The sequence below is a fragment of the Apus apus genome, chromosome 25 (assembly GCF_020740795.1).
Source record: "Apus apus isolate bApuApu2 chromosome 25, bApuApu2.pri.cur, whole genome shotgun sequence".
Lineage (NCBI taxonomy): Eukaryota > Metazoa > Chordata > Aves > Apodiformes > Apodidae > Apus > Apus apus.
This window is the reverse complement of record NC_067306.1, coordinates 4553209-4579703: the sequence shown is the minus strand read 5'-3', so window position 1 is coordinate 4579703 and position 26495 is coordinate 4553209. Positions and strand designations below refer to the sequence as shown.

The 26495-nt window shown below is 53.6% G+C and overlaps 1 protein-coding gene across 2 annotated transcripts in view; it reads right to left on the bottom strand.

Moving 5' to 3' along the window:
• Nucleotides 1–1369: 1369 nt before the first annotated feature.
• Nucleotides 1370–26495, bottom strand: part of LOC127394420 (acid-sensing ion channel 2-like) — a 93429-nt gene continuing 68303 nt past the window's right edge. The window contains exons 3-12 of one of the 2 annotated variants that reach the window (XM_051640387.1): nt 22721–22848; nt 10564–10714; nt 9498–9554; nt 8800–8953; nt 8034–8125; nt 6253–6332; nt 3563–3631; nt 2307–2481; nt 1689–1887; nt 1370–1384 (exon numbers count right to left, since the gene is read on the bottom strand). In XM_051640387.1, the coding sequence (XP_051496347.1) occupies nt 2380–2481; nt 3563–3631; nt 6253–6332; nt 8034–8125; nt 8800–8953; nt 9498–9554; nt 10564–10714; nt 22721–22848 (833 nt within the window). In that variant the 3' untranslated portion in view covers nt 1370–1384; nt 1689–1887; nt 2307–2379. Of the gene's footprint in view, nt 1385–1592; nt 1888–2306; nt 2482–3562; nt 3632–6252; nt 6333–8033; nt 8126–8799; nt 8954–9497; nt 9555–10563; nt 10715–22720; nt 22849–26495 lie in introns of those variants that run through there. The other variant, XM_051640386.1, reaches the window with a different exon arrangement.

Genomic DNA, 26495 nt, shown 5'->3' with positions numbered 1-26495 from the left:
TTTCCATCCCAGGGGCTGGGCCATTCATGGGGCCAGAGGATTCCAAGCAGGCAGAGACTTTGTGAGAGGGTTTTTGGGTCAGTGGGGCAGGTCCTGTCCCTCAACCCCCACCCTACACTGCTGCTGCTGCCCCCACTGGATTGGTGGAATGCAGTTTGCTGGAGATCCCTACAGGACTTCTTTTTGGGTTGAGCCCCAGGCTCTTCAAACACCTCTTGTAGCAAAGGGATGCCCCAGGAATTTAGCAAAGTAGTCCAGGAGCTTCTAAATGTGCCCACTTTGGGGGTATCTCCTCCAGCCTCAGCTGTCAAATGGTCCCAGCTCCTCCATGTGGTTTGGGGGGTGTTGGCAGTGCTCATCCCCCAGCCACACCCTCTGAGTTGCTTTTGCATTTGGGGGGAGGGGGAGATGTTGGGGGCCTGGATCCTGTAAAATTCCAAGTTCACCCTTGCATTCCAACCCAAAGGTGGAGACACTTCTGCTCCTTCGAGTACAAAGGTCCACCATGGAGGACCTGCCATATGAGGAGAGGTTGAGGGAGCTGGGTTTGTTCAGCCTTGAGAAGAGAAGGTTCAAGGGAGACCTTATGACCATGTTCCAGGACTTCAGGGGTGGCTCCCAAGAAGATGGAGACTCCCTACTTACACATGGAAAAGACAAGGGGTGATGGGCACGAGTTGCTCCTGGAACACAACAGGGTTGATCCAGGACACAAGAGGTAGATTTTTCACCATGAGGACATTCAAACACTGGAACAGTCTCCAAAGGCAAGTGGTGGATCCCCCCCACCTTGGACAGTTTGAAGTCTCAGCTTGACAGGCTGCTGAGCCACCTCATATCAACTAGAGTAGTACCTAGAGAGGTTGGAGCAGATGATCCTTGAGGTCCCTTGCAACCTGGCATTTAGGGATCTATGATCTGGGGCCCTTCCCAGCCATTCATGAGCTTAAGGGACAGGAAACCATGAGGAGCCCAGACCAGGCTGGGTTTGAGGGCTGGGTCAACCCAATGGCCATGGCCAAGACCCTTGAGAAGTTGCAGCGAGTCACCTTGAGCCAGGCCTGCCACAAACTCCCTCCACTGGTCCAGAAGGGACTACAGGGACCAGGCTGGCACAGGGAGATGCCCACAGTGCACAACTTGGCCCCAGCATCATGGAGCATGAGAAGCTGAGCGTGGCCAGGGCTTGTGGCCACCCCCATCAGCAGGTGTGTGAGGACGTGGTGGAGGAGGTGATGGGTGAGGAACAGCCCTTGGGACGGGCTCATCCTGGTGGTTGCCCCTCACCCTATGTTGAGGAGGAACTGGGGGGGGGAGATCTCCATCTTGGGGTGGGAGGAGGCAAAGCAGAAATGACACAGCCCGGCCATTTCCACAAGACCAGCTTTAATATCAGTCATGAGAATGAGGGGAAAGCACAGAATCCATTCATGGGGGGGGGGGAAAAGAAGTAAAATAATAAAAAAAAAAGAAGTCAAATAATAAAAGAATTAAAAATAATTTTTAAAAAAGTAAGAAAAGTAACATAAAGAGCCTCCTCCCCCAACCTCCCCCCCTCCCCAGCCCGTGCCCACCCACGGACAGACTCTCCAGGCTGGAGCAGCAGGACACAGCAGATGGGGGGGTGGGGGGGTGGGAGATGATCCACCAAGAGCCCCCCAGTCCAGCCCCTCTCCAGGGATGCTCACCTCGGGGTGCTGGTGGCCTTGGGGGACCCGGCTCAGCTTAAGACTCATCACAGACTGACACGAAGGACAAGAAGGGAGGAAGAATCCGAGAGCTGCGACTTTTTGTTCTCTTTATTCTAACTCAGCCTACGACGTTAGTAATGGTGGTTTCAGGGGGTGGCTGGGCCTGGGAGTTCCTTCTGGTAGTGAAAATCAGAGACTGTAAAGAGGAACAGAGCTTATCAAAGACAGCTTGGGATGGCCAGAAAGAAAAAACAAAAGACCTGCAGGGAGTATCTTGCCAGGAGAAGACCAGGCAAGAGCTCTGGACCTTTGGCAGGACCTGGCTTTGAGCTTGGTGGTCTCTTTGTTTTGGCCCAGCCAAAAAAAAATGAGCTGCTGCCTTCACCTCTTGAAGACAAACCACCCCACCCCCCCAGAGGAAAGGACAACACAAGTCCAAGGTGCCTCCCACTTGGTTTTGGCAGGGTATGTATCTATATATAGAATATATATTGATTTAATGCGTAGCGATTCATTTTAATAGAGCTTTTTAAATTTTGGTCTGTTTTGGTGGTGGTTTGTTGTTGGTTGTGGTTTGTTGTGTTGTTTTTTTTTTTGTCTCCCCCAGTTGCAAACCTGAGCTGGGTCCCTGCTTTCCTGTGCAGTTTTCCTTCCTGGGGTGCTGGCCCTGGGGACTGGTGGGATGGTGTCAGCAGGCGATCTCCTCCAGCGTCCCCAGGGTGGCCTGCAGTGGCACGGTCACAGTGTGGCTGATGGTTTCCGAATGGTTGGGCAGGGGGTCACAAGTGCTCTGAGGACAGAGAGGCAAGGGGACAGGGTTGACTCCAAGGACCTCCAGGTGCTCCCTGTCCACCCCCCCCACCCACCCAGGGATGGCCACTGAGCCACTCTGGGAATAACTCCCGCTGGAGGTGAACGCTGGGGCCAGGAGATAGAAGCAAAAGGGGGGGAAAAAGGGTGCTTGGGGCAAAGTGTTGGTTCAAAAGGGGTTGAGGACTCAGGGGGGATGAGCCTCTGCCCAAGACATCTTGAGGTTTCTTGCTCAGTTGGAAGGCTGGTGAAGTTGTGACATCACACATCTGAGGGAGCCACCTGTCCAAGCTGGCTTCCTCCCAGGAATCCCAAACCCCAGTTCCCAAACTGGATTGGGGAGGGAGAAAGATGCTGGAGAAAAACTAGGCAATGTCCTCTGGAGCTGAGAAGAAGCTCCAGAAAAACCTGCCAAAGGCAAAGGGAGAAGTCGTGCTTTGGTAGAGGAACATCTTGAGGTTGTCTCTGCCAGGGCTGGGGAGGAGGCACCATGGGGAGAGGAGACTTCCAGGGATCTACTTGGGAAGAGCCTGCTGCCACGGGGAGCTGTGCTGCACCAAACTGTGGCCTTCAGGGAAGACAGATCCCAGGGGTTTTGCTGCACAACCCTCGTGGTTCAACTGCTCCTCAGAGCAAAGGCACCCGTGGGTGGAGGGGCTGTGGGACCTTCATGGGGGTGTCCAGGAGACAGATGAAAAAGGGGGGGGGGAAAAAGGGTGCTTGTGGCAAAGTGTTGGGTGGGTGGATGGATGAGCCTCTGCCCAAGGCCCACAGTGCCCTGGGGAGAGGGGACATGCAAGGTGGGCTTGTGTCAAAGAGGCTTCATCCCCAGGCTCCTCCTCCTCCTCCCTGCAGGGGTGACAAGGGGGCATCCAATGGGACTTGGGGTGCTCTGCCCCCCCCCTGCAATGTCCCCATCCTGGGGCAGGGTCCCAGCACCCAACCCCCCTGGGATGGCTCCAGCCTTCCAGCAAAGGTGCTGCTCACTCCTGTTCGGGGCAGCTCTGCCCACGGAGCAGCTGTTGGGAAATCTCCTCCTCTCTCCCCGTGGGGCTTCTTACCACGTTTTCATCATGGCTCCCTTCCTCCTCCTCCTTGCCGAGCAGGTCGAGTAATTTCTCCTTGATCAGCTGCAAAAAAGAAAAGGGGGTTGGGTTAGGGAGCATCCACGGGGCAGCCTTAGACATGGGGGGAAGGATTCTTCCCTGTGAGGGGGGTGAGAGCCTGGCCCAGGTTGCCCAGGGAAGCTGTGGCTGCCCCATCCCTGGCAGTGTTGAAGGGCAGGTTGGATGGAGCAACCTGGGCTGGTGGGAGGTGTCCCTGCCCATACAAGGGGTTGGATCTAGATCTTGAAGGTTCCTTCCAACCCAAACCATTCCATGATTCTATGATGATGTAATTATAATAAATATTTATTGTTATTATTGTTGTTGTTGTTGTTGTGATCGTGGTTGCTTTTGTTTGCTCAGTGCAGTCCTTCTCTTGGAATTCCCTCCTCATGTCTCACCTCAATCTCCCTCTTCCAGTTTTCATCCATCCCCCTCATCCCATCCCTCCCTGCCCTTGTCCCAAGCCCCTCCCCAGCTTTCCTGGAGCCCCTTCAGGCACTGGAAGCTGCTCTCAGGTCTCCCAGAACCTTCTCCTCTCCAGGCTGAACATCCCAGCTCTCCCAGCCTGTCCATTTGCTGATGACCTCCAAGAATTTACAACTGCTTTGGTTGAGTTTGGCTGAGCTTCAGGTGTTCTGAACCCCACCTTGAGGAAACCATGAGCCAATTAGACCAACCCATTCTTTAAGATATTTTATTCCTTCTCTCCCTGCCTGGTGTGGGTTAAATATCTGTTCCAGGTGATGATGAAGATGCCCCATGCAGGGCATGGCTGGGGGAACCTGCTGGTGGATCCCCAGGGAACCTCTCCAAAGAGCCAGGGGCTCCCTTAAGCCAGGTTTGCCCACAAAATAGATGAAGAAAAAAAGAACAACAGGGGAAAAACCAGGAAGAGGAAAGGATTTGAGAAGTTTTACCAGCAGACATCAACCAAAGGAGTAAAAAGAGAAGAAGAAGCCAAACTTTGGGAGGTTTCTTATCACCTTCTTATGACAGAAGGCCACCAAAGCCAAGACTAGACCATTTTAATGAAATATTGTGTGCATTCAGCCTGAGCTCTGAGGTTTTCTTGGCACTCCAGAGCCATTAGGAGCTTTCTGCTTGTAATTTTCAACCTAGTTTATTGCAGAATAATTCCACTGAGCACCAGGAGGTGCCCAGGAGGGACCACGACAGGGAGTGACTTGTCTTAAAACATGAAGCCACCAGCCCGACTTTAATAATGTCAGGAGGTTTTACAAGATGCCTCAGTGAGGCTGGAGCAGGGATTGAGGTTCCTGACATCCCTGGGCACCCACCTGGCTTGGAAAACGTTGATGAAACAGCCACCAATAACTGTGATGTCCCATGGGATTAAAAAAAAATTCCTGGTCCCATGGAGATATATGGTGATCCTCCCCTGTGAGACCCCACCAGGAGCATTGGGTCCAGTTGTGGAGCCCCCAACAGAAGAAGGACATGGAGCTCCTGGAGAGAGGCCAGAGGAGGCCACAGAGATGATCCCAGGGCTGGAGCAGCTCTGCTCTGGAGCCAGGCTGGGAGAGTTGGGGTGTTCAGCCTGGAGAAGAGAAGGCTCCAGGGAGACCTTAGAGCACCTTCCAGGGCCTGAAGGGGCTCCAGGAAAGCTGGGGAGGGGCTTGGGACAAGGGCAGGGAGGGATGGGATGAGGGGGATGGGTGAAAACTGGAAGAGGGAGATTGAGGTTGGAGATGAGGAGGAAATTCTTGAGTGTGAGGGTGGTGAGAGCCTGGCCCAGGTTGCCCAGGGAAGCTGTGGCTGCCCCATCCCTGGCAGTGTTGAAGGGCAGGTTGGATGGAGCTTGGAGCAGCCTGGACTGGTGGAATGGGCTGCCCAGGGAGGTGGTGGAGTTGCCATCCCTGGAGATGTGGATACAGTTCAATGGTTGTGGTAGCTGGATTGTGGTTGGACTCCATGATCTTGAAGGTCTTCTCCAACCTAAACAATTCCATGGTTCTCTATGATACAGCACCTTCCCCTCAGGAATTCCCTCAGGAATGCTTCTTGCAGCCATTCCCACGAAAGAGAACTTGCACTTTTCTCTGGAGAGGCTGCTCTGGGCCACCATGGGGCCAGGGGACCACACTCCAGCTCATCTCAGTGCTTCCTAGAAAGCTCCTTGCTCCAGGGCTGCAGGCAGCAGAGGACAGGGATGGGTGTTCCCACCTCCAGCTCAAGGTGCTGCTTCTCCTGGCTGGGCTGGGACTCAGCCATGAATCCAAGGGAATTTCACAGGAAGGTGCAAACAGCTGCTGCTGGGAGAAGCCCAACTGGGGATGGGGACAAGAGGTCCCCAGCACCCCAGGCACTGCAAGCTCCAGGGTGGGAAGCAGCACAGCCACATGAAGGTGCTGCTTAATTAGCCCAAAGGAGAAGCAACCCTCATTAGCAGAGACAGGTGCCAGGGGAGCCTGGGCAGGCTGTGCCATGGCTGCATGATGCCCCCCGTGGGGACAGCCAGGACCCCTGTGCTAGAGCATTAATTATAGAGCATTCATTATAGAGCATCGTTCATTAACATTCATCACCCAGGTGGGCACATTGGAGGGTCCTGCTCGGTGACCACCCCAGCCTGGCAAACCCCCAGCCCACCAGAGGAACGGGGAGGAGAAGGAGGGTCTTACCTCATAGATATAATCAAAGAGCTCAAGGATAGTGAGGATGCTAGCACCGATGAAGAGCCCCATCTGGCCTCCAATGTCACCTGGGAGAGACAACAGCACAGGGACAGTGTTAGCCCTGGGGCAAATGCTCTTAGAAGCACCTGTGATGCAGCTTGGGTGCTGCCATCCCCCAAGAGTTGGACCCTCAGGAACACCAACAGCTCTAATGCCATGAAAGCCATCCCAGGAAGGATGTTGAGGGCCACCAAAGCATTCTTCTTGCTCAGTTGGAAGGCTGGTGAAGATGTGACACCACACATCTGAGGGAGCCACCTGTCCAAGCTGGCTTCCTCCCAGGAATCCCAAACCCCAGTTCCCAAACTGGGCTGGGGAAGGAGAAAGATGCTGGAGAAAAACTAGGCAATGTCCTCTGGAGCTGAGAAGAAGCTCCAGAAAAACCTGCCAAAGGCAAAGGGAGAAGTCGTGCTTTGGTAGAGGAACATCTTGAGGTTGTCTCTGCCAGGGCTGGGGAGGAGGCACCATGGGGAGAGGAGACTTCCAGGGATCTACTTGGGAAGAGCCTGCTGCCACGGGGAGCTGTGCTGCACCAAACTGTGGCCTTCAGGGAAGACAGATCCCAGGGGTTTTGCTGCACAACCCTCGTGGTTCAACTGCTCCTCAGAGCAAAGGCACCCGTGGGTGGAGGGGCTGTGGGACCTTCATGGGGGTGTCCAGGAGACAGAAGAAAAAGAGGGAAAAAAAGGGTGTTTGGGGCAAAGTGTTGGTTGGGGTGGGGGGGGATGAGGCTCTGCCCAAGGCCCACAGTGCCCTGGGGAGAGGGGACATGCAAGGTGGGCTTGTGTCAAAGAGGCTTCATCCCCAGGCTCCTCCTCCTCCTCCCTGCAGGGGTGACAAGGGGGCATCCAATGGGACTTGGGGTGCTCTGCCCCCCTGCAGTGTCCCCATCCTGGGGCAGGGTCCCAGCACCCAACCCCCCTGGGATGGCTCCAGCTTTCCAGCAAAGGTGCTGCTCACTCCCTGCATCCCAAGAGGGATGTGAGGTGGCACCCAGGAGGGGCTACAAGGCTGTCTGTGGGCACAGAGCATGCTTGCTTCTTCTGACCAACCACCTCCACCCCCAAACCCCACAGGTCCCAAGCACCCAAATCCATAGTTGGTGCCCACAAAGCTTGACCCAGTTGGAGCAACTCAACAATTCCTCCACCTTCTCCATCAAGATGAGATGATCACCACACAAAGGCAAAGAGCTGAGAGTCCTGGCTGGAAAGGAGGAGGATTTGAAGCATGGTCAATGGTTCAAAGAGCATGGTCAATGGTTTGAAAAGAGCATGGTCAATGGTTTGAAGAGCATGGTCAATGGTTTGAAAAGAGCATGGTCAATGGTTTGAAGAGCATGGTCAATGGTTTGAAGAGCTGTCCTCCTCCACACCCTGCCCTTCCAGCATGGGGGCCACCACAGAGAGCACCCATCACCCCACTCAGCCCCAGGATTTCCAACTAATAGGGCCTTGGTAGCACAAAGAGATGGAGAACCTCACATGAACCTTTCACAGGTGATACATGGACTAGCTGTGGTCCCTGGGACATTCCTGGGATGGCTTGGTGTTGGAAGGAAAATAAGAGATGGGGTTGAACATGTGCTGGCCAGGAAGGTGTCAGGACCTTGCTGGGACCCTCAAGGCAAGGCAGAGAAGCTGTGCACCAATTCCCAGCATCTGTCTCCTTCCAAACACACAGAGACTCCAGCACAGGTTCCCACAGACTCCAGAAGGTCTCCTTACCAAGTAAGGCTGCCACTTCATAGGCTTTCTTCTGCTCAATTGTCTCGTAGTTGAGTGCTTCAAAAAATATGTCCAGCACAAGAATATTCTCTCTGTAGAAAGAGGAGAACAACATCAGGCACCAGCAGCCACCAGAAGCCTCCTGTGCTTGGGGAAAAAAGGGAATTTGGGGCTTTGTTCCCCTCCTGTCCTAACTGGTCTCTTCTTAGGGTCCTCAGCAGCCCACGGGACCTCCTGGAGACCAAGACCACAGGGCACCATAAGGACCTTAGTAGAAGCTGGAAGATGTTTCCTCAAGATCTCTCGGGATCTGAGATCTCCCTTGGATGGTAACAGCAAGAGCCCCACGGATGATTCATGTGGAATAACTCTCACTGCCTCCACAGGGCAGGAATGTCCCAGAGCTGGGAGAGGTCCCTACCAGTGGCTGTCTTGAGGTCCACAGCCCAGATGTAGGTAGAAAGCAGCCCCATCTCATGCAGGGCCAGCAAGATGGGGCTTCCCTGGCAAAATAAGAGGAGTTTTTACACCACTTTTTGGTGGTTATGGAGTATGGTCATGAAGACAAGGCCAGGGAAGGAACATCCAGTTGTCTGGAAATACATCAGCTGAGAAGAAATCAACCTGCACCTCCTCTCTTCAAGGGTTTCCTCCTGACCATCCCTGGAGGATGGACCTCTGCTTGGTGATGGAGGCACTGGCAAGGTCTGGTCTTGGCACAAACACTCCCTCCCACCAAGCAGGGCTCTGTTTCTGCCACACTCACGAGATATATTTTTCTGACTTGTTGAACTTCTTCTCCAGGTATTTGGCTGAGGTCTTGCTGGGGATCTTGACCATGGAGAGCTCTTTGTTGTACCTGGTCAGGTTACAAGGTGTCCTGCAGATACAGTAATTGCTGTCCTTTTCAGCAAGCAAACCTGGAGAAGGTCACAGAGTTAGAGCTGGTGGAGTCAGGGACACACAGGAGCTGTGGGAGCAGAGGACATGCCACCCAGACAGGGACCAAGGAGTCACATCTCAGAAGAGCTGCAGGAAACCCAGCCCTGGCTCTTCTCCCACTTCATGTCCATCCCCACCATCTTGGGGAGAGACCTTTTCCTGGAGGCTACACTCCATCACCAGCACCTGCCTGGGGCACGTGGAGTGATTGAGCCTCCTAAAACCAGACCTAGAATGGGTCCCTCCACCCCCAACCCAGACCAGGAGGTGTCCCCTCCTCCCTGTCCTGTTATCCTGAGGGTTTCTGTGCTGATGGAGCCCCATGCCCCACCTAGAACCCCAAGAAACTTTACCTCAGGATGCATCCAGCCCTTCCCAACAAGTTGGGTCTCATCAAAACCCATCACTTGGCTGCAGCTGCTCTAGGTCACCCCAGTCCTGCCAGGCAGGAGGACACAGGCTGCTGGAAGTCCCTCCAGCCTGGGACACCTGTGGAACCCAGGGATGTCTCTTGGTACTCACCAAGTGCAGGCTCTGCACACTCCTTGTACTGCTCCGGGGTGCAGAAGGGAGCATCCCCTGCAGGGAAAGGACACGTCCATCAGTGGCCATCACCCACCCATCAGTGGGCATCACCCACTGCTGCCATGGGGGAACTGGGGACCACTGGGCTCTTGGTGGGGACCACAAGGAAATGAGGGGAAATCAGCCCCACGTCCCTCTGCCAAGTCTTGCTCCTATTTCAGGGCATTTCAGGTGGGGGGAGGTTCTCCTCCCCATCTACTCTGCTCTAGTGAGGCCACATCTGGAGGGTTGTGACCAGTTCTGGGCTGCCCAGTTCATGAGGGACAGGGATTGACTGGAGAGAGTCCAATGGAGGCTACAAGGATGATGAAGGGACTGGAACATCTGTCTGATGAGGAAAGGCTGGGAGACCTGGGGCTGTTTAGTCTGGAGAGGAGAAGACTGAGGGGGGATCTTATTAAGGTACATTAATATCTGACAGGTGGGTGTCCAGAAGAATGGGAGTGTCTCTTCTCAGTGGTGCCCAGTGATGGAGGGCTTGAGAAGACAGAGAGAGCTTGGACATGTTGACATCCACCTGACATCTCTTGGAGCTTATGAGCTCATAAATGCTGCTCAGTATTTCCAGAGGGAGAATGGGGCCAGACTCTTCCCAGTGGTGCCCAGTGACAGGACAAGGGGCACTGGGCACAAACTGGAGCCCAGGAGGGTCAAGCTGAACATGAGGACAAACTTCTTTGCTGTGAGGGTGGCAGAGCCCTGGGACAGGCTGCCCAGGGAGCTGGTGGAGTCTCCATCCCTGGAGACATTCCCACCCTCCTGGATGTGTTCCTGTGGGATCTGCTCTAGGGGATCCTGCTCTGGCAGGGCTTGGATGGATGATCTCCAGGGGTCCCTTCCCACCATTCTCCGATTCCACGATTCCCCAGAAGCCAGAAGGAACCTTCTTTCCTCCGGGTGAGCTATTCCCAGCTCCTGCCACCCCTGATCCCCGTCCAGCTGGCCAACCCTCCTTGCCCAGAGGCTGGCTGGAGGGCAGGGCCCTGCCCCCGAGGCCACCCACCCGGCATGTGGACCATTTTGCAGTTGCAGTTCTCCACGATGTAGCGGGTCTCGCAGTCGATCCTGCAGGCCGTGACGCTGTAAACGGGAAAGAAGTCTAAGCCCATGTCCGGCGAGCGGCATTCGCCCCAGGGGGGGGGCAGGTAGGTCAGCTGCAAGAGAGGGAGGAGTTTGGGGTCAGGGGACGCCGGGGACGAGCAGCGGGGCACAGCACCTCAGCCTTGAAGGGCTCGGAGGTCCTTTCCAACCTGGTGTTCTGGGCTGCTGTCATCTCCCTTCTCTGAGAATCCTGGAATCTGGCTGGGAAAGAGCTTGAAGATCAGCCAGCCCAGCCCTGCTCAGGCCACCCCTGCCCCATGTCCCTCAGCACCATCTCCAGGGCTTGGAAACCCCTCCAGGGATGGGGACTCCCCCCTGCCCTGGGCAGCCTGGGCCAGGCCCTGACAACCCTTGCCAGGGAGAAACTGTTCCCAAGCTCCAACCTCAGCCTCCCCTGGCACAACTTGAGGCTGGTTCCTCTTGTCCCTCACTCCAACCTCCTTTCTTGTCACAGAAGAGCCCCCAAAGCACCATTTACATAATGTTTTTAAGGAGGGGAGCAAGAGGTGCTGCTGCAAGGGAAGGCCATGACATGACTTTGACTAGAGAGGTCACGGAGTCTCCATCCCTGGAGACATTCCCACCCTCCTGGATGTGTTCCTGTGGGATCTGCTCTAGGGGATCCTGCTCTGTTAGAGGGTTGGATGGATGATCTCCAGAGGTCCCTTCCAACCCCACCACTCTGTGACTTTCTGATCTGCAGAGCAGCCAACACGTGCAGCAGGTGCTGAGATGCAGCAGGTGAGAGAGGGATGGATCCCACCTGCAGAGACCAGCTGAGGCATTAAGGGAAAAAAAAAAAACCAAACCAGAAGAGTTCCCACCAATCTCAGCATCCTTCAAGAACCAGGCCTGGCTCTGAAGGGGGTGGCTTTGAAAGTCAGCAAAGCAGCACCTTGGAATGCAAAAAATGAAGAGCATCTTTGTGACAAGAGCAGAATGCTGCTTGGAGGAGATCTTTTCTCATTTGCTTTACACTTGCAATATAATAGAGCACCAGATGCCATCACTTAGTCATCCGTGGTGGAGAAAGGGGCCCATATGTTCCACGTTGTGTGATAAAGGAGAATAAATAATCACAGCCTCAGATGGCAGCAGCTTTCTTCCAAGCCCAGCTCCCCACGAATCTTTTAAGCCCTTTGAATTTAGTTCTGCGTGGAGGTGATGGGATCAGCAAACCCTGGGGTTGCCATCAGCTGTCCAGCTCACACCCTTGTTCCTGCTCAGCCAGGGTTGGGTTTGAGGCACGGTGCTCAGGAGCCAGCACCATGTTTGCAGGAGGTGTATGGGCTGAGTGATTAATTAAAGCCTGATCAATGCAACTTCATTAACAGAGTTATGGCCATTTGGTAGCTGGGACCAGGAGGACTGGCTACCCCTGTGGCATGAAGGAGGTGACCTGAAGCTGCTCCAGGGGAGGTTTAGGTTGGTCATCAGGAAGCACTTCCTCATGGAGAGGGTGATCAGACCTTGGGATGGGCTGCCCAGGGAAGGGGTGGAGGCACCATCCCTGGAGGTGCTCAAGGAAAGGCTGGAGGTGGCACTTAGTGCCGTGGTCTGGAGATGTGGTGGTGTCAGGTCATAGGCTGGACTTGATGATCTTAAAGCTCTTCTCCATCCTTGTTGATTCTGTGTGATTCTCTGAAGGAAAACTGGGTTCATCTCCCCAAAAGCCTGCTGGCCCCAGGGACTTCTTGCCTCTTCACACCCACAACCCCGGGCACACACTCACACCAAACATGCCCTCTTTTGGTTTTCTTTTTTTTTGGCTTCCTAAACATGCAGGAAAACATGTGGCAGGTGCAACAGCCCTTCCCTGCCCCGTGCCAAGAGCTCTCCTCTCCCCACTGCTCTCCAAATGGGTGACACTGAAGAGCAGAAAAAGCCTCTTGATCCGTGTGACACCCGTGGAGGTTTCTGCTCTGCAGTGTAAAGGTTCTCCCTCTTTTGGAGGAAAGCACCCTTGTGTCTGGGAGCAAAGGAGGCTTCAGGGAAGCTCCTTTTGCAAGGGAACTTCCCCAGTGAAACTCGTGGCCATGGAGCCTGGGGGGTGGGACCCAGGCCCCTCGGAGCTGCCTTGGCTTCTGTTAAGCCCTGTCTCTTCTGTCTCTGCAGCCCAGGGCAGGATTTCTTGCTGCTGGACGTGCCTCCCAGCAGACCCCTGAGATGCAACTAAAGCATTTCCCAAGGGATTGGCACCAGGAATCCCTGCACTTCCCCCTCCATCACCAGCTGGGTGGGAAGCAGGGTTGCATCGAGGCTTCATCTGAAGTTTGCCAGATCAATCCCTACAGGCAACATCTTGGAGAACAACCTCCCTGAGCTGGCAGGGTTGGACCTTCCCTCCCTAGAGCAAGTCAGGGAACTCCTCTCCCCAGGGGGCTCATCAAGAGCTGTTACCTGGCACCTCTGGCACAATTACAGCTGGACAGGCTCCCTGCTTCCCTCCTGCTCTGTAATTTGTAATCAGAAACAAGCTCTCAACTGAGCAGCAGCCAGAGAAGGGTGTGGGACCAGTCCAGAGGGAGAAGCATCATCATTAGAGAAGGGGCTCTGCAGAAAACAGGGAAGCCACATTGCCCAGATCCTGCCTCAACATCCAAAGGTAATTTGGTCCCAAAGCTCCCTTCACTTTTCCCAGGTGGAACTGGTGAGCAATGAACCCAGTCTCTGATGTGGTCACTTCCTGTCCTCCCCTTTTATTTCCAGTTATCTCTGAAGGCAGCTGCTCTGTTACTGCCTGGGCCACAGCAGCATCACTGGCTGGGTCAGGGCAGGACTGCCAGGCCCACTGAGCCACAGCCCTTGGGATGCTCCCTGAGATCCTCCAGAGGAGATTGCTCAGCCCCAGGTGTGGTTTTACCTTCCAAACACTGCCCCTTGCAGAGAACAACTCAAACCAAAGGGCTAAATTCTTCCACAGGGTTTCCTGCCCTGAAGTGCCCTCAGCACTGGTGGGGCCAGACCTGGAATGCTGGGGTCAGTTTTGGACCCTTCATGACAAGAAGGACCTGAAGGGGCTGGAGCGTGTCCAGGGAAGGGCAAGGGAGCTGGGGAAGGGGCTGGAGCACAAGGGTGAGGAGGAGCAGCTGAGGGAGCTGGGGGTGTCCAGCCTGGAGACAAGGAGGTGAGGGGAGACCAGCCCCATCCACACTCCAGTTGTCCTTCTTGCCTTGGCACTGGAGTCCCAGTGCCCCACAAGCCCTGGGGTTCATGCTGTGGTGAACCCACCCAGAAGGTCCTTAACCCCCTTCTCACCAAAGCGGGTGCTCTCTTGGGGCTGCAGCCTCAAGCAAAGCCCTCAGCCCAACAGAGCTGCCTGAGCAACTCATTTCAGACGTGGAACGTTTGAATTTCCTGCCCACAAGAGCAAACCCACTGACCTTGGCCATGGAAATAATGCAAATGGGAGAGATGCTAATTGGATTTGATCCCTCTCCCCTGCGGCCCCTCCTGGGCAGCAGAACCCGGGCAGAGGGCTCTTCTGCTTGAGAGAATCACAGAATTCTAGAATCCCAGACTGGTTTGGGTTGGAAGGGACCTTAAAGATGATCTAGATCCAACCCCCCTGCATGGGCAGGGACACCTCCCACCAGCCCAGGTTGCTCCAAGCCCCATCCAACCTGCCCTTCAACACTGCCAGGGATGGGGCAGCCACAGCTTCCCTGGGCAACCTGTCCCAGGCTCTCACCACCCTCACAGCCAAGAATTCCCTCCTCATGTCTCACCTCTATCTCCCTCTTCCAGTTTTCATCCATCCCCCTCATCCCATCCCTCCCTGCCCTTGTCCCAAGCCCCTCCCCAGCTTTCCTGGAGCCCCTTCAGGCACTGGAAGGTGCTCTAAGGTCTCCCTGGAGCCTTCTCTTCTCCAGGCTAGAATGACTTTCCCCTCTTCCACCCAATGCTAATCTAGGAGAGCTCCAGCACTGGACCAGCACAGGCTGCTGAGCTGCTCACCTACAATCTGCTCTGCTACCAGCCAAGCTGAGCTGCTTCTCTTTGAAGGGGAGTAAAACCCACCAACCCATAAAAGCAAAAGGAGAAGCAGGGAAAGGCAGGAGGGACAAGTTCTGCCCTTGGTTCCTGCAGGAGAGCAGCTCTGAGCTCCAGTTCTGCTCCTCTTTCCAAGGGCTGCCCAAACCTTCCCCTCCCTTCTCACACTCAGAGAAACTCAGATCCAGCCTCTAATTAAGGCTGACAAACTCCCATCCTCATGCTTGCACAATCATTAATACTTAATTAATTACTGACATGCTTTTTAAACTCTCTTGATCCCAGCTGCTGGGGATCACAGCCATCAGTTACCAAGTGGCCGGGCTGAACACAGAGGGCCAGGCTGACCTGTCTCCCTCCCAGCAGGGTGGGTCTGGCTGGCCTGAGAAGAAGGATTTGCTCTGCACAGATAGGGAGGAAGGAGGTTGTGGTGGTGGAGGCTGGTCAGCACAGCCTCCCTCTGCCACTGCCCTTCTTCCTGCCCTGCCTGCCTGCCTGTCTGTCTGTCTATCTATCTACCTATCTATCTATCTAAATATCTATTAATCAATCAATCAATAATCTTTCATCTATCTATTTATCTGTTATCTATTTATCTAAATATCTAAATATCTGTTCATCTATCAATCAATTATCTATCATCTACCTATCTATTAATCTATTAATCTATCTAAATATCTATCAATCATCAATTTATTATCTATCTAAATATCTATTAATCAATCAATCAATTATCTATCATCTACCTATCTATTAATCTATTAATCTATCTAAATATCTATCAATCATCAATTTATTATCTATCTAAATATCTATTAATCAATCAATCATCTATCATCTTTCTATTATCTAAATATCTATTCATCTATCAATTATCTATCTATCTATCCATCTATATATTCACCTATCTATTAATTATCTATCTATTAATCTATTTATCAATCCATCTATCTATCTATCTATCTATCTATCTATCTATCTATCTATCTATCTATCTTTCTCTCTAATCTATTATCTAAATCTCTATTAATCAATCAATAATCAATCCTTATTTATCTATTATCTATCTATCTAAATATCTATTAATCAATTATCTGTCATCTACCTATCTATCCATCTATCTACTCATCTATCTATCTATCTATCATCTATCTATCTATCTATCCATCTATCTAAATATCTATTAATCTATTTATCACTCATCTCTCTGGGGGTTGGACTAGATGATCTTTCGAGGTCCCTTCCAACCCCTATGATTCTATGATTCTATGATTCTCTGTATCTATCTATCATCTACCTATCTATCTATTCATCTATCATCTCTCTCTCTCATGGTAGCTCTGTTTTCTTCACCTGCAGGTTTAACTTCGTGCCCTAGGGGAGATGTGGAAACGTGGTGGAGATGTTTCCAGCAGGAGGTCGGGGCAGTTCTGCTCCTGTTTCCATGGGCAGGGCCACCCCATCTAGGTGAGGGGCTGTTTGCATTTGCTGCACACGAAGTGACAACCAGAAACCTCCCTTCTTTAATGAGACATCAAACAACATCAGCTTCATAGAATTTCAATCCCAGGCAACTTTAGCACTTGTAAAATGCTTAAAAACCTCAGTGTTCACACAGCTCATTGGCACCATCTCCCAGTTAATGATGCTGGGAGTTGTGTATTTGCTGCCTCCCTTTGCTGGGCCATTTGCTCCCTTCATGCAAGCACCAAAAAAATCTCTTTAAGGGTAAAATCTTAACCCTTCCAGTGCCTGGAAGCAGAGCTCAGGGGGGTTAAACAGCCCATGAGTCCCCAGATGCTGGAGGTGAATGAGCACTGGGAGAAAAAATGGGATTGTGGAGCTCCAGGCTCCTCTGGCTGCTCATTTCCTTGGAAATAATTTTGCAAATCAAATAGCAACATTGAAACCTCCTGGGGCTCTCCTAAAGGTCAAGGGCAGCCCCTTTGGAGCCTCATCCCAGGTTTGCTCCCAGGACCCCGTGTCTCCTCCCAGCATTTGCTGCACTGGGCAACCACACCTCTCCTCCAGCTCCCCCCTCAACGAGCTGCCTCCTTCACCCACGTGCAAACTCTGCTTTAAATTGCCATCAGCTCTGCCCTCTCCCTCCTGGGTGTCCCCACAGCCACCAAAACATTCACCCCTCGTTCTGCCAGATGCCACTGGGTGGGTTACTTGGACCACCCTGGCCCAGCTCTTCCACAGGTGCCACTTTGGGGTGCACAGAGGGACCTGGACTCTGTGCTCCCCTGGCCCCAGGCAGCAGCTTCCCCTCTGCTTGAAAATATCCTCTTCCCCATAGAACGTGGTGAGGGGTCAGCAGAGGCACCCAGATCATGACTTTACCTACATCCCTGATGTTTTTCTCCTTCATGACCTTCCTAACCCAGCCCTTTCCACCCTCTCTCCCTGTTGAGACACTTGGCTCCCACCTCCAAATGATTTCCATCACTTGCCTCCAAACCCATTTTCTTTCCCATCCTTCTACCAACAGGCTGGTTCACTCTTAGCACTGGTTTCCAAGCAAAAACCACTCTCCTGTCCCACAAAAACCAGTTTCCACACATCTCCTGCTCCTGTGCAATGAAGTTCTCTACATGGCTGGGCCACCAGTGCCTGCCAGGTCACTTCTTGGTGTTGAATTAATTCACAGCCTGATGATACAGCAGAGGGAATCAGCTGGATGAGTGTGTGGGATGGAGGGAAATGAGTGAGTGCTTTCCCAGGAGGAGGTGTAAGACTGTAGGTAGGGGAAGATTCTCTGAGCGAGGGTTAGGAAACGTGGAAAATGCTCTTTCATAGAATCATGGAATCATAGAATGGTTTGAGTTGGAAAGAGACCTTAAAGATCATCTGGATCCAACCCCCTGCATGGGCAGGGACACCTCCCACCAGCCCAGGCTGCTCCAAGCCCCATCCAACCTGCCCTTCAACACTGCCAGGGATGGGGCAGCCACAGCTTCCCTGGGCAACCTGGGCCAGGCTCTCACCACCCTCACAGGGAAGAATTTCCTCCTCATGTCTCACCTCAATCTCCCTCTTCCAGTTTCCATCCACCCCCCTCATCCCATCCCTCCCTGCCCTTGTCCCAAGTCCCTCCCCAGCTTTCCTGGAGCCCCTTCAGGCACTGGAAGCTGCTCTAAGGTCTCCCTGGAGCCTTCTCTTCTCCAGGCTGAACACCCCAACTCTCCCAGCCTGGCTCCAGAGCAGAGCTGCTCCAGCCCTGGGACATCTCAGTGGCCTCCTCTGGCCTCTCTCTCCAGGAGCTCCATGTCCTTCTTATGTTGGGAGCTCCAGAATCAGGTGTCACTCCTTGCACCCTGCCTGGAAATAGGGGCTTCAGAGTGATCCCTGCCAGAGCCCCAAGTCCCCTTTTCTCTGGCATCCCACTTCTTGCCACTGCAGTTGTTGGGAGCTGCTGCTCTGTCCCAGGGAAGCATTAGGAGGGGATAAGTCTCCAAGGCCCACTAGAGCCCTACGAAACAATATTGCTCCAGCTTCCAACCTGTTGCTTAATTGAAGCCTCTTAAATTTTTATGGCCAAGTTGGCAGAAATTGCCATTTTTAGTGTGCTTTTCATCTCCTCTAACCTGCTGTGTCCAGGGTGCAGCAGGAAGCAGCCAAGCTGGGGAAGCAACAGCATCTGATCCTCTGATCCCATCCCTTCTGGGAGAGGCTGGGGATGCTCTGACCGTGCTGGAAGAACCCAGCTGGAAAAATGAACTTGAAAAGAGCAGAATCCAGAAGGAATTTGCTTTTCCTTCCAAGGGATCAGCCTTTCAAAATGTCATTTCCAATGTGTCTGCCCAGGCCTTGGTGCCCTGGTGGGTGCAGCTGGAAAAGGGCACTCAGAGGAGCAGAATCCAGCAGGAAATTGCTTATTTGCTTTTTTATCCAAGGGATCAGCCCTTCAAAAATGTCATTTCCAGGGTGTTTGCCCAGGTCTTGGTGCCATGGTGGGTTCAGGGGTCTGGAGGGGAACAAATTGCAGCCACCCCTGGGACATGAACAACACAACAGAGGCTTCTTAGAGCACCAGATTGATGCAAAACAACCAGGAAAAGGGAAAACTTGAGGTGGAACCCTGCAAAGCCAGGGAGCTGAAGGGCCCTGCCCTGCTTGGGGTGGTCCTGCCCTCCCTGGGGACCTGACTGGAGGGTGACAGTGTGACGTGTCCCCGAGCCAGCTCCTTGCACAGCTCAGGGGTTTGCCCATTCAGGAGACAACAAACCTGATTCATTTACTCAGCAATTGCCATGGGAACCACTCCCTGCCAGGCTGGAGCAGCGTGGGGAGCACGACCTGCTCCTTCCCAGTGTCCAACACTGGGGAAATCCCAGGAAGCAGCAGCCATGGGCTCACACATCCAGGTAAAACCCTCCAGCTCCTCTCCTGTTGCATCCAGACAGAGCCACTGGGCTACGGAAAATCACCCAGAAAGGATGTTTTTCCACCATCCTCACAGAATCATCACGGAATTGTCACGGATGGAAAAGACCTCTGAGATCACTGGGTCCAACCATGGACCCAGGAAACCCCCTCACCCCTGCCCACACTCTTGTTTTAATTGTAGCTGTCCCTGTGATTGCAGCAGCACCTGCTGAGCTGCTCCTGGAGCCAAGTCCTGGCTCCCCTTACACTGAGGAGCTGGAAAACAGCTCTGGGAAGAAGACCTGGGGGTCCTGGTGGTCAACAGGCTGACCAGGAGCCAACAATGTGCCCTGGTGGCCAAGAAGGCCAATGCCATCCTGGGGGCAGCAAGGGGAGCGTGGCCAGCAGGTCAGGGAGGTTCTCCTGCCCCTCTGCTCTGCCCTGGGGAGGCCCCAGCTGGAGAACTGGGCCCAGTGCTGGGCTGCCCAGTTCCAGAAGGACAAGGAGCTGCTGGAGAGAGTCCAGCCCAGGGCACTGAGATGCTGAGGGGGCTGGAGCATCTGCCTGTGAGGAAAGGCTGGGAGAGCTGGGGCTGTTGAGCCTGGAGAGGAGGAGGCTGAGGGGGGATCTGCTCAGTGCTGATCAATATCTCCAGGGGGTGGCAGGAGGATGGGGCCAGACTCTTCCCAGTGGTGCCCAGGGACAGGACAAGGGGCAATGGGCACAACCTGGAGCCCAGGAGGGTCAAGCTGAACATGAGGACAAACTTCTTTGCTGTGAGGGTGGCAGAGCCCTGGGACAGGCTGCCCAGGGAGCTGGTGGAGTCTCCATCCCTGGAGACATTCCCACCCTCCTGGATGTGTTCCTGTGGGATCTGCTCTAGGGGATCCTGCTCTGGCAGGGCTTGGATGGGTGATCTCCAGGGGTCCCTTCCCACCCCACCACTCTGTGCTTCTGGGATTGCTTCAGTCTGAGATTTCAGACACAAAACATCTCCCTCCAGGCATGGCTCCACAGCAAAGGACCAGCTTGGCCTACATAACCCAACAAGCACCTTTGATGGAGGAAACCTCCTGCTGGCATCTCTTTCTGCTGGCTCAGCACGTGCAACCACCACGAGTGCAAAATCCCTCGTGTGCTGCTACTGGTGCAAACCAGCACGAGGTGCTTACTGCTTTAATGATGCAGTTCCCAGACTGGTAAATGTATCTTAAAAGTGTCACTCTGCAGGAACCAGAGGGCTCAGCCCCTGCAGAAACAAGAGAAAAAACTGATTTGGTTCTTTTTTTTTTTTTTTTTTCCTCTTTTCAGGCTTGACAGCTGCTTTGAAAAGGAGGTTTCATGAGCTCATGCACCATCGTGGAGTCAGAGTTTGCTTTCCACAAGAGGCTTTGGGAAAGCTGAGGGTATAAAGCTGCAGGATTTATCACCCTGGCACCAAAACACAAGCCCTTCCTTGTGCTGAGCAGCTGCATCCCTGGAAAGGCAGAAAATCAGTAAGTAAAGCCCAGGGAGGATTCTTCTTTCCAGTCTGGGCTGGGAGGGGACGAAGGGAAAGATTTGAGCAGGGACACAAGCAAAGCCACAAGGCTCTAACCCTGCCTCAGATGAACCCCTCCACCCCACAGCCTGTTTCAAAGCTCCCACTGGCACCACTGAGCTCGTTGGGTGGGTTTTTTTTGGTACTTGGGAGAAGGGTCCCATGGGTGGCTCTGGTGAGAAGTTCCAAAACCAGCCAAGGAGCCATTGGAGAGAAACAATGGATGCATCCTCTGGGATGAGCATGTGAAAGAACTGGGGCAGGAGCTGAGCAGAGGAGCAGAAAGAGGTGAGAGCAGAGCTGGGGTGGAGATCCTGAGGCTGGGAAGGGGGAAAAGGTGCCCACCAGAAGTTTCCCCGCAGCCCACAGGGACATGGCAGCTGTGCCCCTGCACTCAGGGAGGAACGTGGAGGAACATTCCCTGAGGGGGGAACTGGGACTTGGATTTGCTGCCCATAGAGTCAGATGGGGCAGCCGTGGAAGCCCCCGGGCCAGGGGAGGTGCCTGTTCCTGAAGCCCTGGGAACTGGAGCAGCTCTGGGCCTGGTGGGAAGGACTCCTGGAGCAGAGGTTGGTGGAGGACTCTGCCATGGAGGGACCCCATGGGGAGCAGGGCAGGACTGTGAAGAACCCTTCTTGCTGAGGAGGAAGGAGCAGCAGGAAGCACCAGCCTGTGACCTGACTCCAAACCCCATCCCCATCCCCCTGTGCTGGGGGGAAGGAGGGAGAGAAACTGGGAACAAAGGGATTTGGGCTTGGGAAGAAGGGAGGGCTGGGGTAACGGGTGTGAGCCCTGCTTTCCACTATTTCTACCTTAAAACATCGTCCTCCAGATCCTGGCTGCAGGCTCCAGCTCCCAGCCCCTCTGCCAAGCCTGGCTGAAGCCTGGATGTTGAAGGAAGAGAAATCCTCCCAGTGAGGACCCGTGTTCCCAGTGTCCAACCTCAGCCTCCCCTGGCACAACGTGAGGCCGGTTCCTCTGCTCCTGTCACTTGTTCCTGGGGAGCAGAGCCCGACCCCCCTGGCTCCAACCTCCTCTCAGGCAGCTGCAGAGCCAGCAGGTCTCCCCTCACCTCCTTGTCTCCAGGCTGGACACCCCCAGCTCCCTCAGCTGCTCCTCCTCACCCTTGTGCTCCAGCCCCTTCCCCAGCTCCCTTGCCCTTCCCTGGACACGCTGCAGCCCCTCCATGTCCTCCTTGTCCCCAGGGGCCCTAATAAGATCATTTAAGCTTGAAGACTCAGCCTGACAGGGGGTTGGGCCATCTCAAAGCAATGATATTATTGCCTAGAAAGGTTGGACCAGATGACCTTGAGGGCCTTCCAACCTGGCATTCTAGGATTCTAGGATCTGAATCAACAGCAGTGAAACATTTCCCTGCTTTAACTGAGCAGTTCCCACCCAGGGCTCTCCCAGGAGCCTGTGAAGCTCCTTCTCTCCTGGATGATCATCACAAGCAAAGGAGACAGGAGCTGCATCCAGCCTCACCGAAATACAGGGTCCTTGGGGATGTTTTGGTGCCTGGTGACCATGGAGAGATGATTGAATGATGTATTTGGTGGTGAATTCCTCACGTTGCTCTGAGCTGAAGTGTCAGGACTGCAACTCTGATCTCCACTGAGGTTTAATCAGAACAAAGCCTCCACCAGCTCATGTTCACGTCCCTCAACTTGATTTATGTCCCATTTGAGGGGGGATGGAAGAGCAGGGAGGAAAATGAGAGAGGCAACGAGGCAGGAGGGCTAAGAATGAAAGCACTGGGGGCCAAACTGGGGGAAGAAATCATCCCACTGGTCAGATTTGTCAATGTCTAACCAGGAGTTGGGTCTAATGATGCTTCATCACATCCATCTGCACCCTGATGATGTGCCAGGGACTCAGGATGTGTCAGGATGGACTCAGGGAGGGATGATGCAGCTGAACCATAACCATGGAAGAGCAAGGCAGGGAAATCACTGGGGGTTGAAGTCCCTTCTGTGGCCAAAATGACCAGGGAAGCAACGCTGAGAAGCTCCCTTGTCCCAACCAACTTCAAGTGAGGCACAACAGCAGCTGTTGATCATGAAGATGCCTCTCAAGGGGCATCAATACGTAGAAGTAACCTCTCATGTGGACCCAGAGGAGGGATCTTGGTGTGTAAATGAAATTTAGGACTTACCCTTTGCTCCTGGGTGGCCACAAAGGTCTGGAATCCAGGGGCCACCCCGAAGCCCAACTCCTGGACGAAGGGTGGCTCGGACTGGCTGTGGATCTGGACCTTGACTCCAGCCTCAAATGTTGTCTCCTCTGGAAGAAGAAGGAAGGAGGTTAGTGGGCAGGGGTGGGCAGGATGGTGGCCACCAGCATGGGCATGTTTGTCCCATAGCTGGTCAACCTCTGCTGCTCCAAAGCAGGAGATAAACAGTTGGGAGTGCTCCACCTGGATGATCAGTCTTCTGGGCATCAAGGGAGGAAACCCAGCAAGCAGGGCTGAGCACACCCAGGACTCAGCCCAGACCACCATCAGGACCAGGAGCATCTCCAGGCTCCTGGTCCTTACACTGCTGCTGATCTCAGGGTCTCCAACACCTCAAGCACCCACCCCACGTCTGCTGCCCCATCCTGAGGCCACCGGGGAGACAACAACGTAGGTAAAGAAAGAAAAAGGTGTGTTGCATTTGAAGGAGCTCGTGTTCTTGGCAGCTGAAGTTGCTCCAAGCCAGAGAGAGGTATTTTGCAGTGCATGGGCCCAGACACACCACCAAGTTCTGGGTGATGGGAGGTTTCCATCTCCCAAATCTCTGCTGAATACCAAATAACTCAAGGTCAGTCTCCTTCTTCCACTAGAAGCTAAATCCAACCCAAAGGAGACTTTCTGAAGCAGAATGAATGGGATGCAAATCAACCCTGAGCGAGGTACGTGAGCACTTTGGGCTCCTCTCTCACACGGGCATCCCCAGGCAGCTGGGACATGGCACCTTTCTCTCTTCAGCGTTGCTGGGATGGTCTCACACCCCAACAGACTGGAGGCAGCACGTGGGCCTGAGGGCTGGGGGGGCTGGTGTGCCAGGGGAGGGGTGAACTCTGCATAACGTGGCCAAAACCTGGAGTCAGCCACTGATCCGAGGCCACAGCCCTGGCCACCAGTGCCACCTCCACATCTGAAGAGCTTCAGTTTAAAGAGGAATCACTCTTTTTAATTTCTTACCACTCCTTGGTGGCTCTTCTACTATTCTGTGCTGTGTTCCAGTTGTTAGCAGCAGGGTGTTTGACCCAAAGGACTGGTGGGAACCCAGCTCCAAGGAAGCACAGCCACCAAGCTGCTCCACCAGGAGAAAATAGCAGAAGACACCAGATGAAGAAGATGCCACCATGGGATGATATGGACAGGAGAGAAGGAGAAGGGAAGTATCGGGTGATAGAGGATGAGATGAAGTTGACAGAGCTCAGGAACCCTGAGCAGCAAAGGGATCAGCCTTCCTCTCCCAAGAGGACTTTCCAGGACCCTGCTCACTTGGGAGCTCCCAGAGCAAACGAAGCCAGAGCCTGCAGGGGTGGGAGTGGGGCCTGGGCCTGGCTTTCCCAAGCTAAAGGAGAGTGTCCACAGTGCTCAGACCCAGCTCCTTGATGGCTACCCAACCTCCAAGGCCTCAACACTCATGGCTGAACCACCAAGTGTTGGGCCAAGAAGGCTGGACCAGACACCTCTGTCACCTTCACCCAGTACAGAGCAAACAAACCCTTCCCCCTGAGCCCAACCCAACCCCCACATTCCATTCACCTTTGGGGAAGAAACAACACTTTCAAGGCCCCTCCTGACAGGAGGTTGCTCTACATGTTGGCTCCACACACCTTCATGCTCTGCACCTGCAGTGATGTGTCCACATCTGCAGGGTTTGACCTCAGCAGCCTCTGCAGCTGGAGGAGACTGTTCATGCCTGACCTTTTAAAGCCCAGCTTCTCTATCAAAGGCTCAGAAAAACAACTGGGAAATAAACAGGATTTATTATATCAGTGACCAACCCAGGCTTTGCATTCTTCTGCAAAATTCTGGGATGGCAGGGAGGTCTCCACGTGCTTGGTCAGGGCTCAGCTCCACCCAGTTGGAGTTGGCCTTTTAACCCATCAGAGATGTATGGATCTGCAAGGCTCCCTCCTGAACACACCCTCTCATCCATCACTGCCTCTGGTGCCCACACTGACCTTCCTGCCCTGGCTCTGCCACGCTCCACACAGGGGGATGAGTTGGTTTTGTCTCCTCACAACAAAAATGCTTCTGGTGTCTCCATCATGTCACGGCTCAGGGCTTGGAGCATTGCTGCTGCATGAGGTGGCATGTGGTGGTTGTGGAGCTTGGGGCATCTCCTCTGAACCCCATCCTGGTGAGATACTGGCACCGAGTGTGGCTTTATTGTGGCTTTTCCCCATGCAGAAGCCACCCACAGTGAGGCTGGCCTTGACCATCCTTGCTCTTGGTGTCCACTTCTGCTCAAGACCCAGTGACCACAAATTGAGTCCCTCCCCACCACCTTCCCATGATGGGGCTATTGCAACCCTGTTGCTGAAACCCACTGGGCTGTCCTTGGTCACAGAGTGACCTCTGTGGAAAGGGACCCCTGGAGATCATCCATCCAAGCCCTGCCAGAGCAGGATCCCCTAGAGCAGATCCCACAGGAACACATCCAGGAGGGTGGGAATGTCTCCAGGGATGGAGACTCCACCAGCTCCCTGGGCAGCCTGTCCCAGGGCTCTGCCACCCTCACAGCAAAGAAGTTTGTCCTCATGTTCAGCTTGACCCTCCTGGGCTCCAGTTTGTGCCCATTGCCCCTTGTCCTGTCCCTGGGCACCACTGGGAAGAATCTGGCCCCATCCTCCCTCTGGAAATACTGAGCAGCATTTATGAGCTCATAAGCTCCAAGAGATGTCAGGTGGATGTCAACATGTCCAAGGTCTCTCTGTCTTCTCAAGCCCTCCATCTGCCCACCCTCAGGGGTCTCTTTTGAGGGTCTCCTCCCTGCCAACACCTCCCCAGCACAGACCCTCCAGAACACCCTGGTGCTGAGGGTCCAGCCCCCATCCCACCCCATCACTGCTCAGCTCCACCACAGCAGCCCTGGGCTTCTCAGCCCACTCTGCACCCAGGTGCCCCAGCCCCAGAAGACACCCCACAACAGCTCCAAACAGTTTCAAACCCTCTCCCAAACACCCACCACAACAGGTCCAAACAGGTCCAAACCCTCTCCCAAACACCCACCAACTCCTCCCACTTCAATCCCCATCCTATTATCCCCCCACACCTCCCACTCCCACCCATCCCACCCAGCTCCATGGCTTTTCCTGGTGCTGATCCCCTTCCAGAGCTTCAGAGGAGACACCATATGCTTCCTTCAGTAATTACCTGACAAGCTGGAGGAAAAAAAGCTTCTATTTAATCAAACTTGTTGAGCAACGGGAACTGTTTTTGTGGAAACATTTGCTCTCCCCAATTTTTCTGCCCATTTCTGCACCTGGGTCTGTTCAGCTCTCCCTTCATCCCATCTGCTTCCCATGACCACGTGCTGTGGGAATTCCCATAAATCCAGATCAGGCAAGCAAGATTTAACCTCCAAGTATCCATAAGAGGCTTCAAAGTGACCAGGTTTGTAATTTTAAAGGTGAAATCCTGGCATGGAGTCACTTGCAATCACAGGAGAAGGCAGTTTCTCCACCACAGAAGGAGTTTGGGTTTGAAAAGACAAAAGTGATTCATTTTCCTCATCCAAGAAGAACAAGCAAAGCAAAATAAACAGGGTTTGTTGTGGGTTTTTTTTTTAAATAAAAATAGAAAAGCTGCTTTTGCTGCAGGAGACACGTGTGAGGATGGAACTACCAACATGAAAATGGCTTTGAAAAACTGTCACTGAGAAGCCTAAAAATGCCCTTTCTACAAACTGGCTGCTTTCCACCAAGAGAGG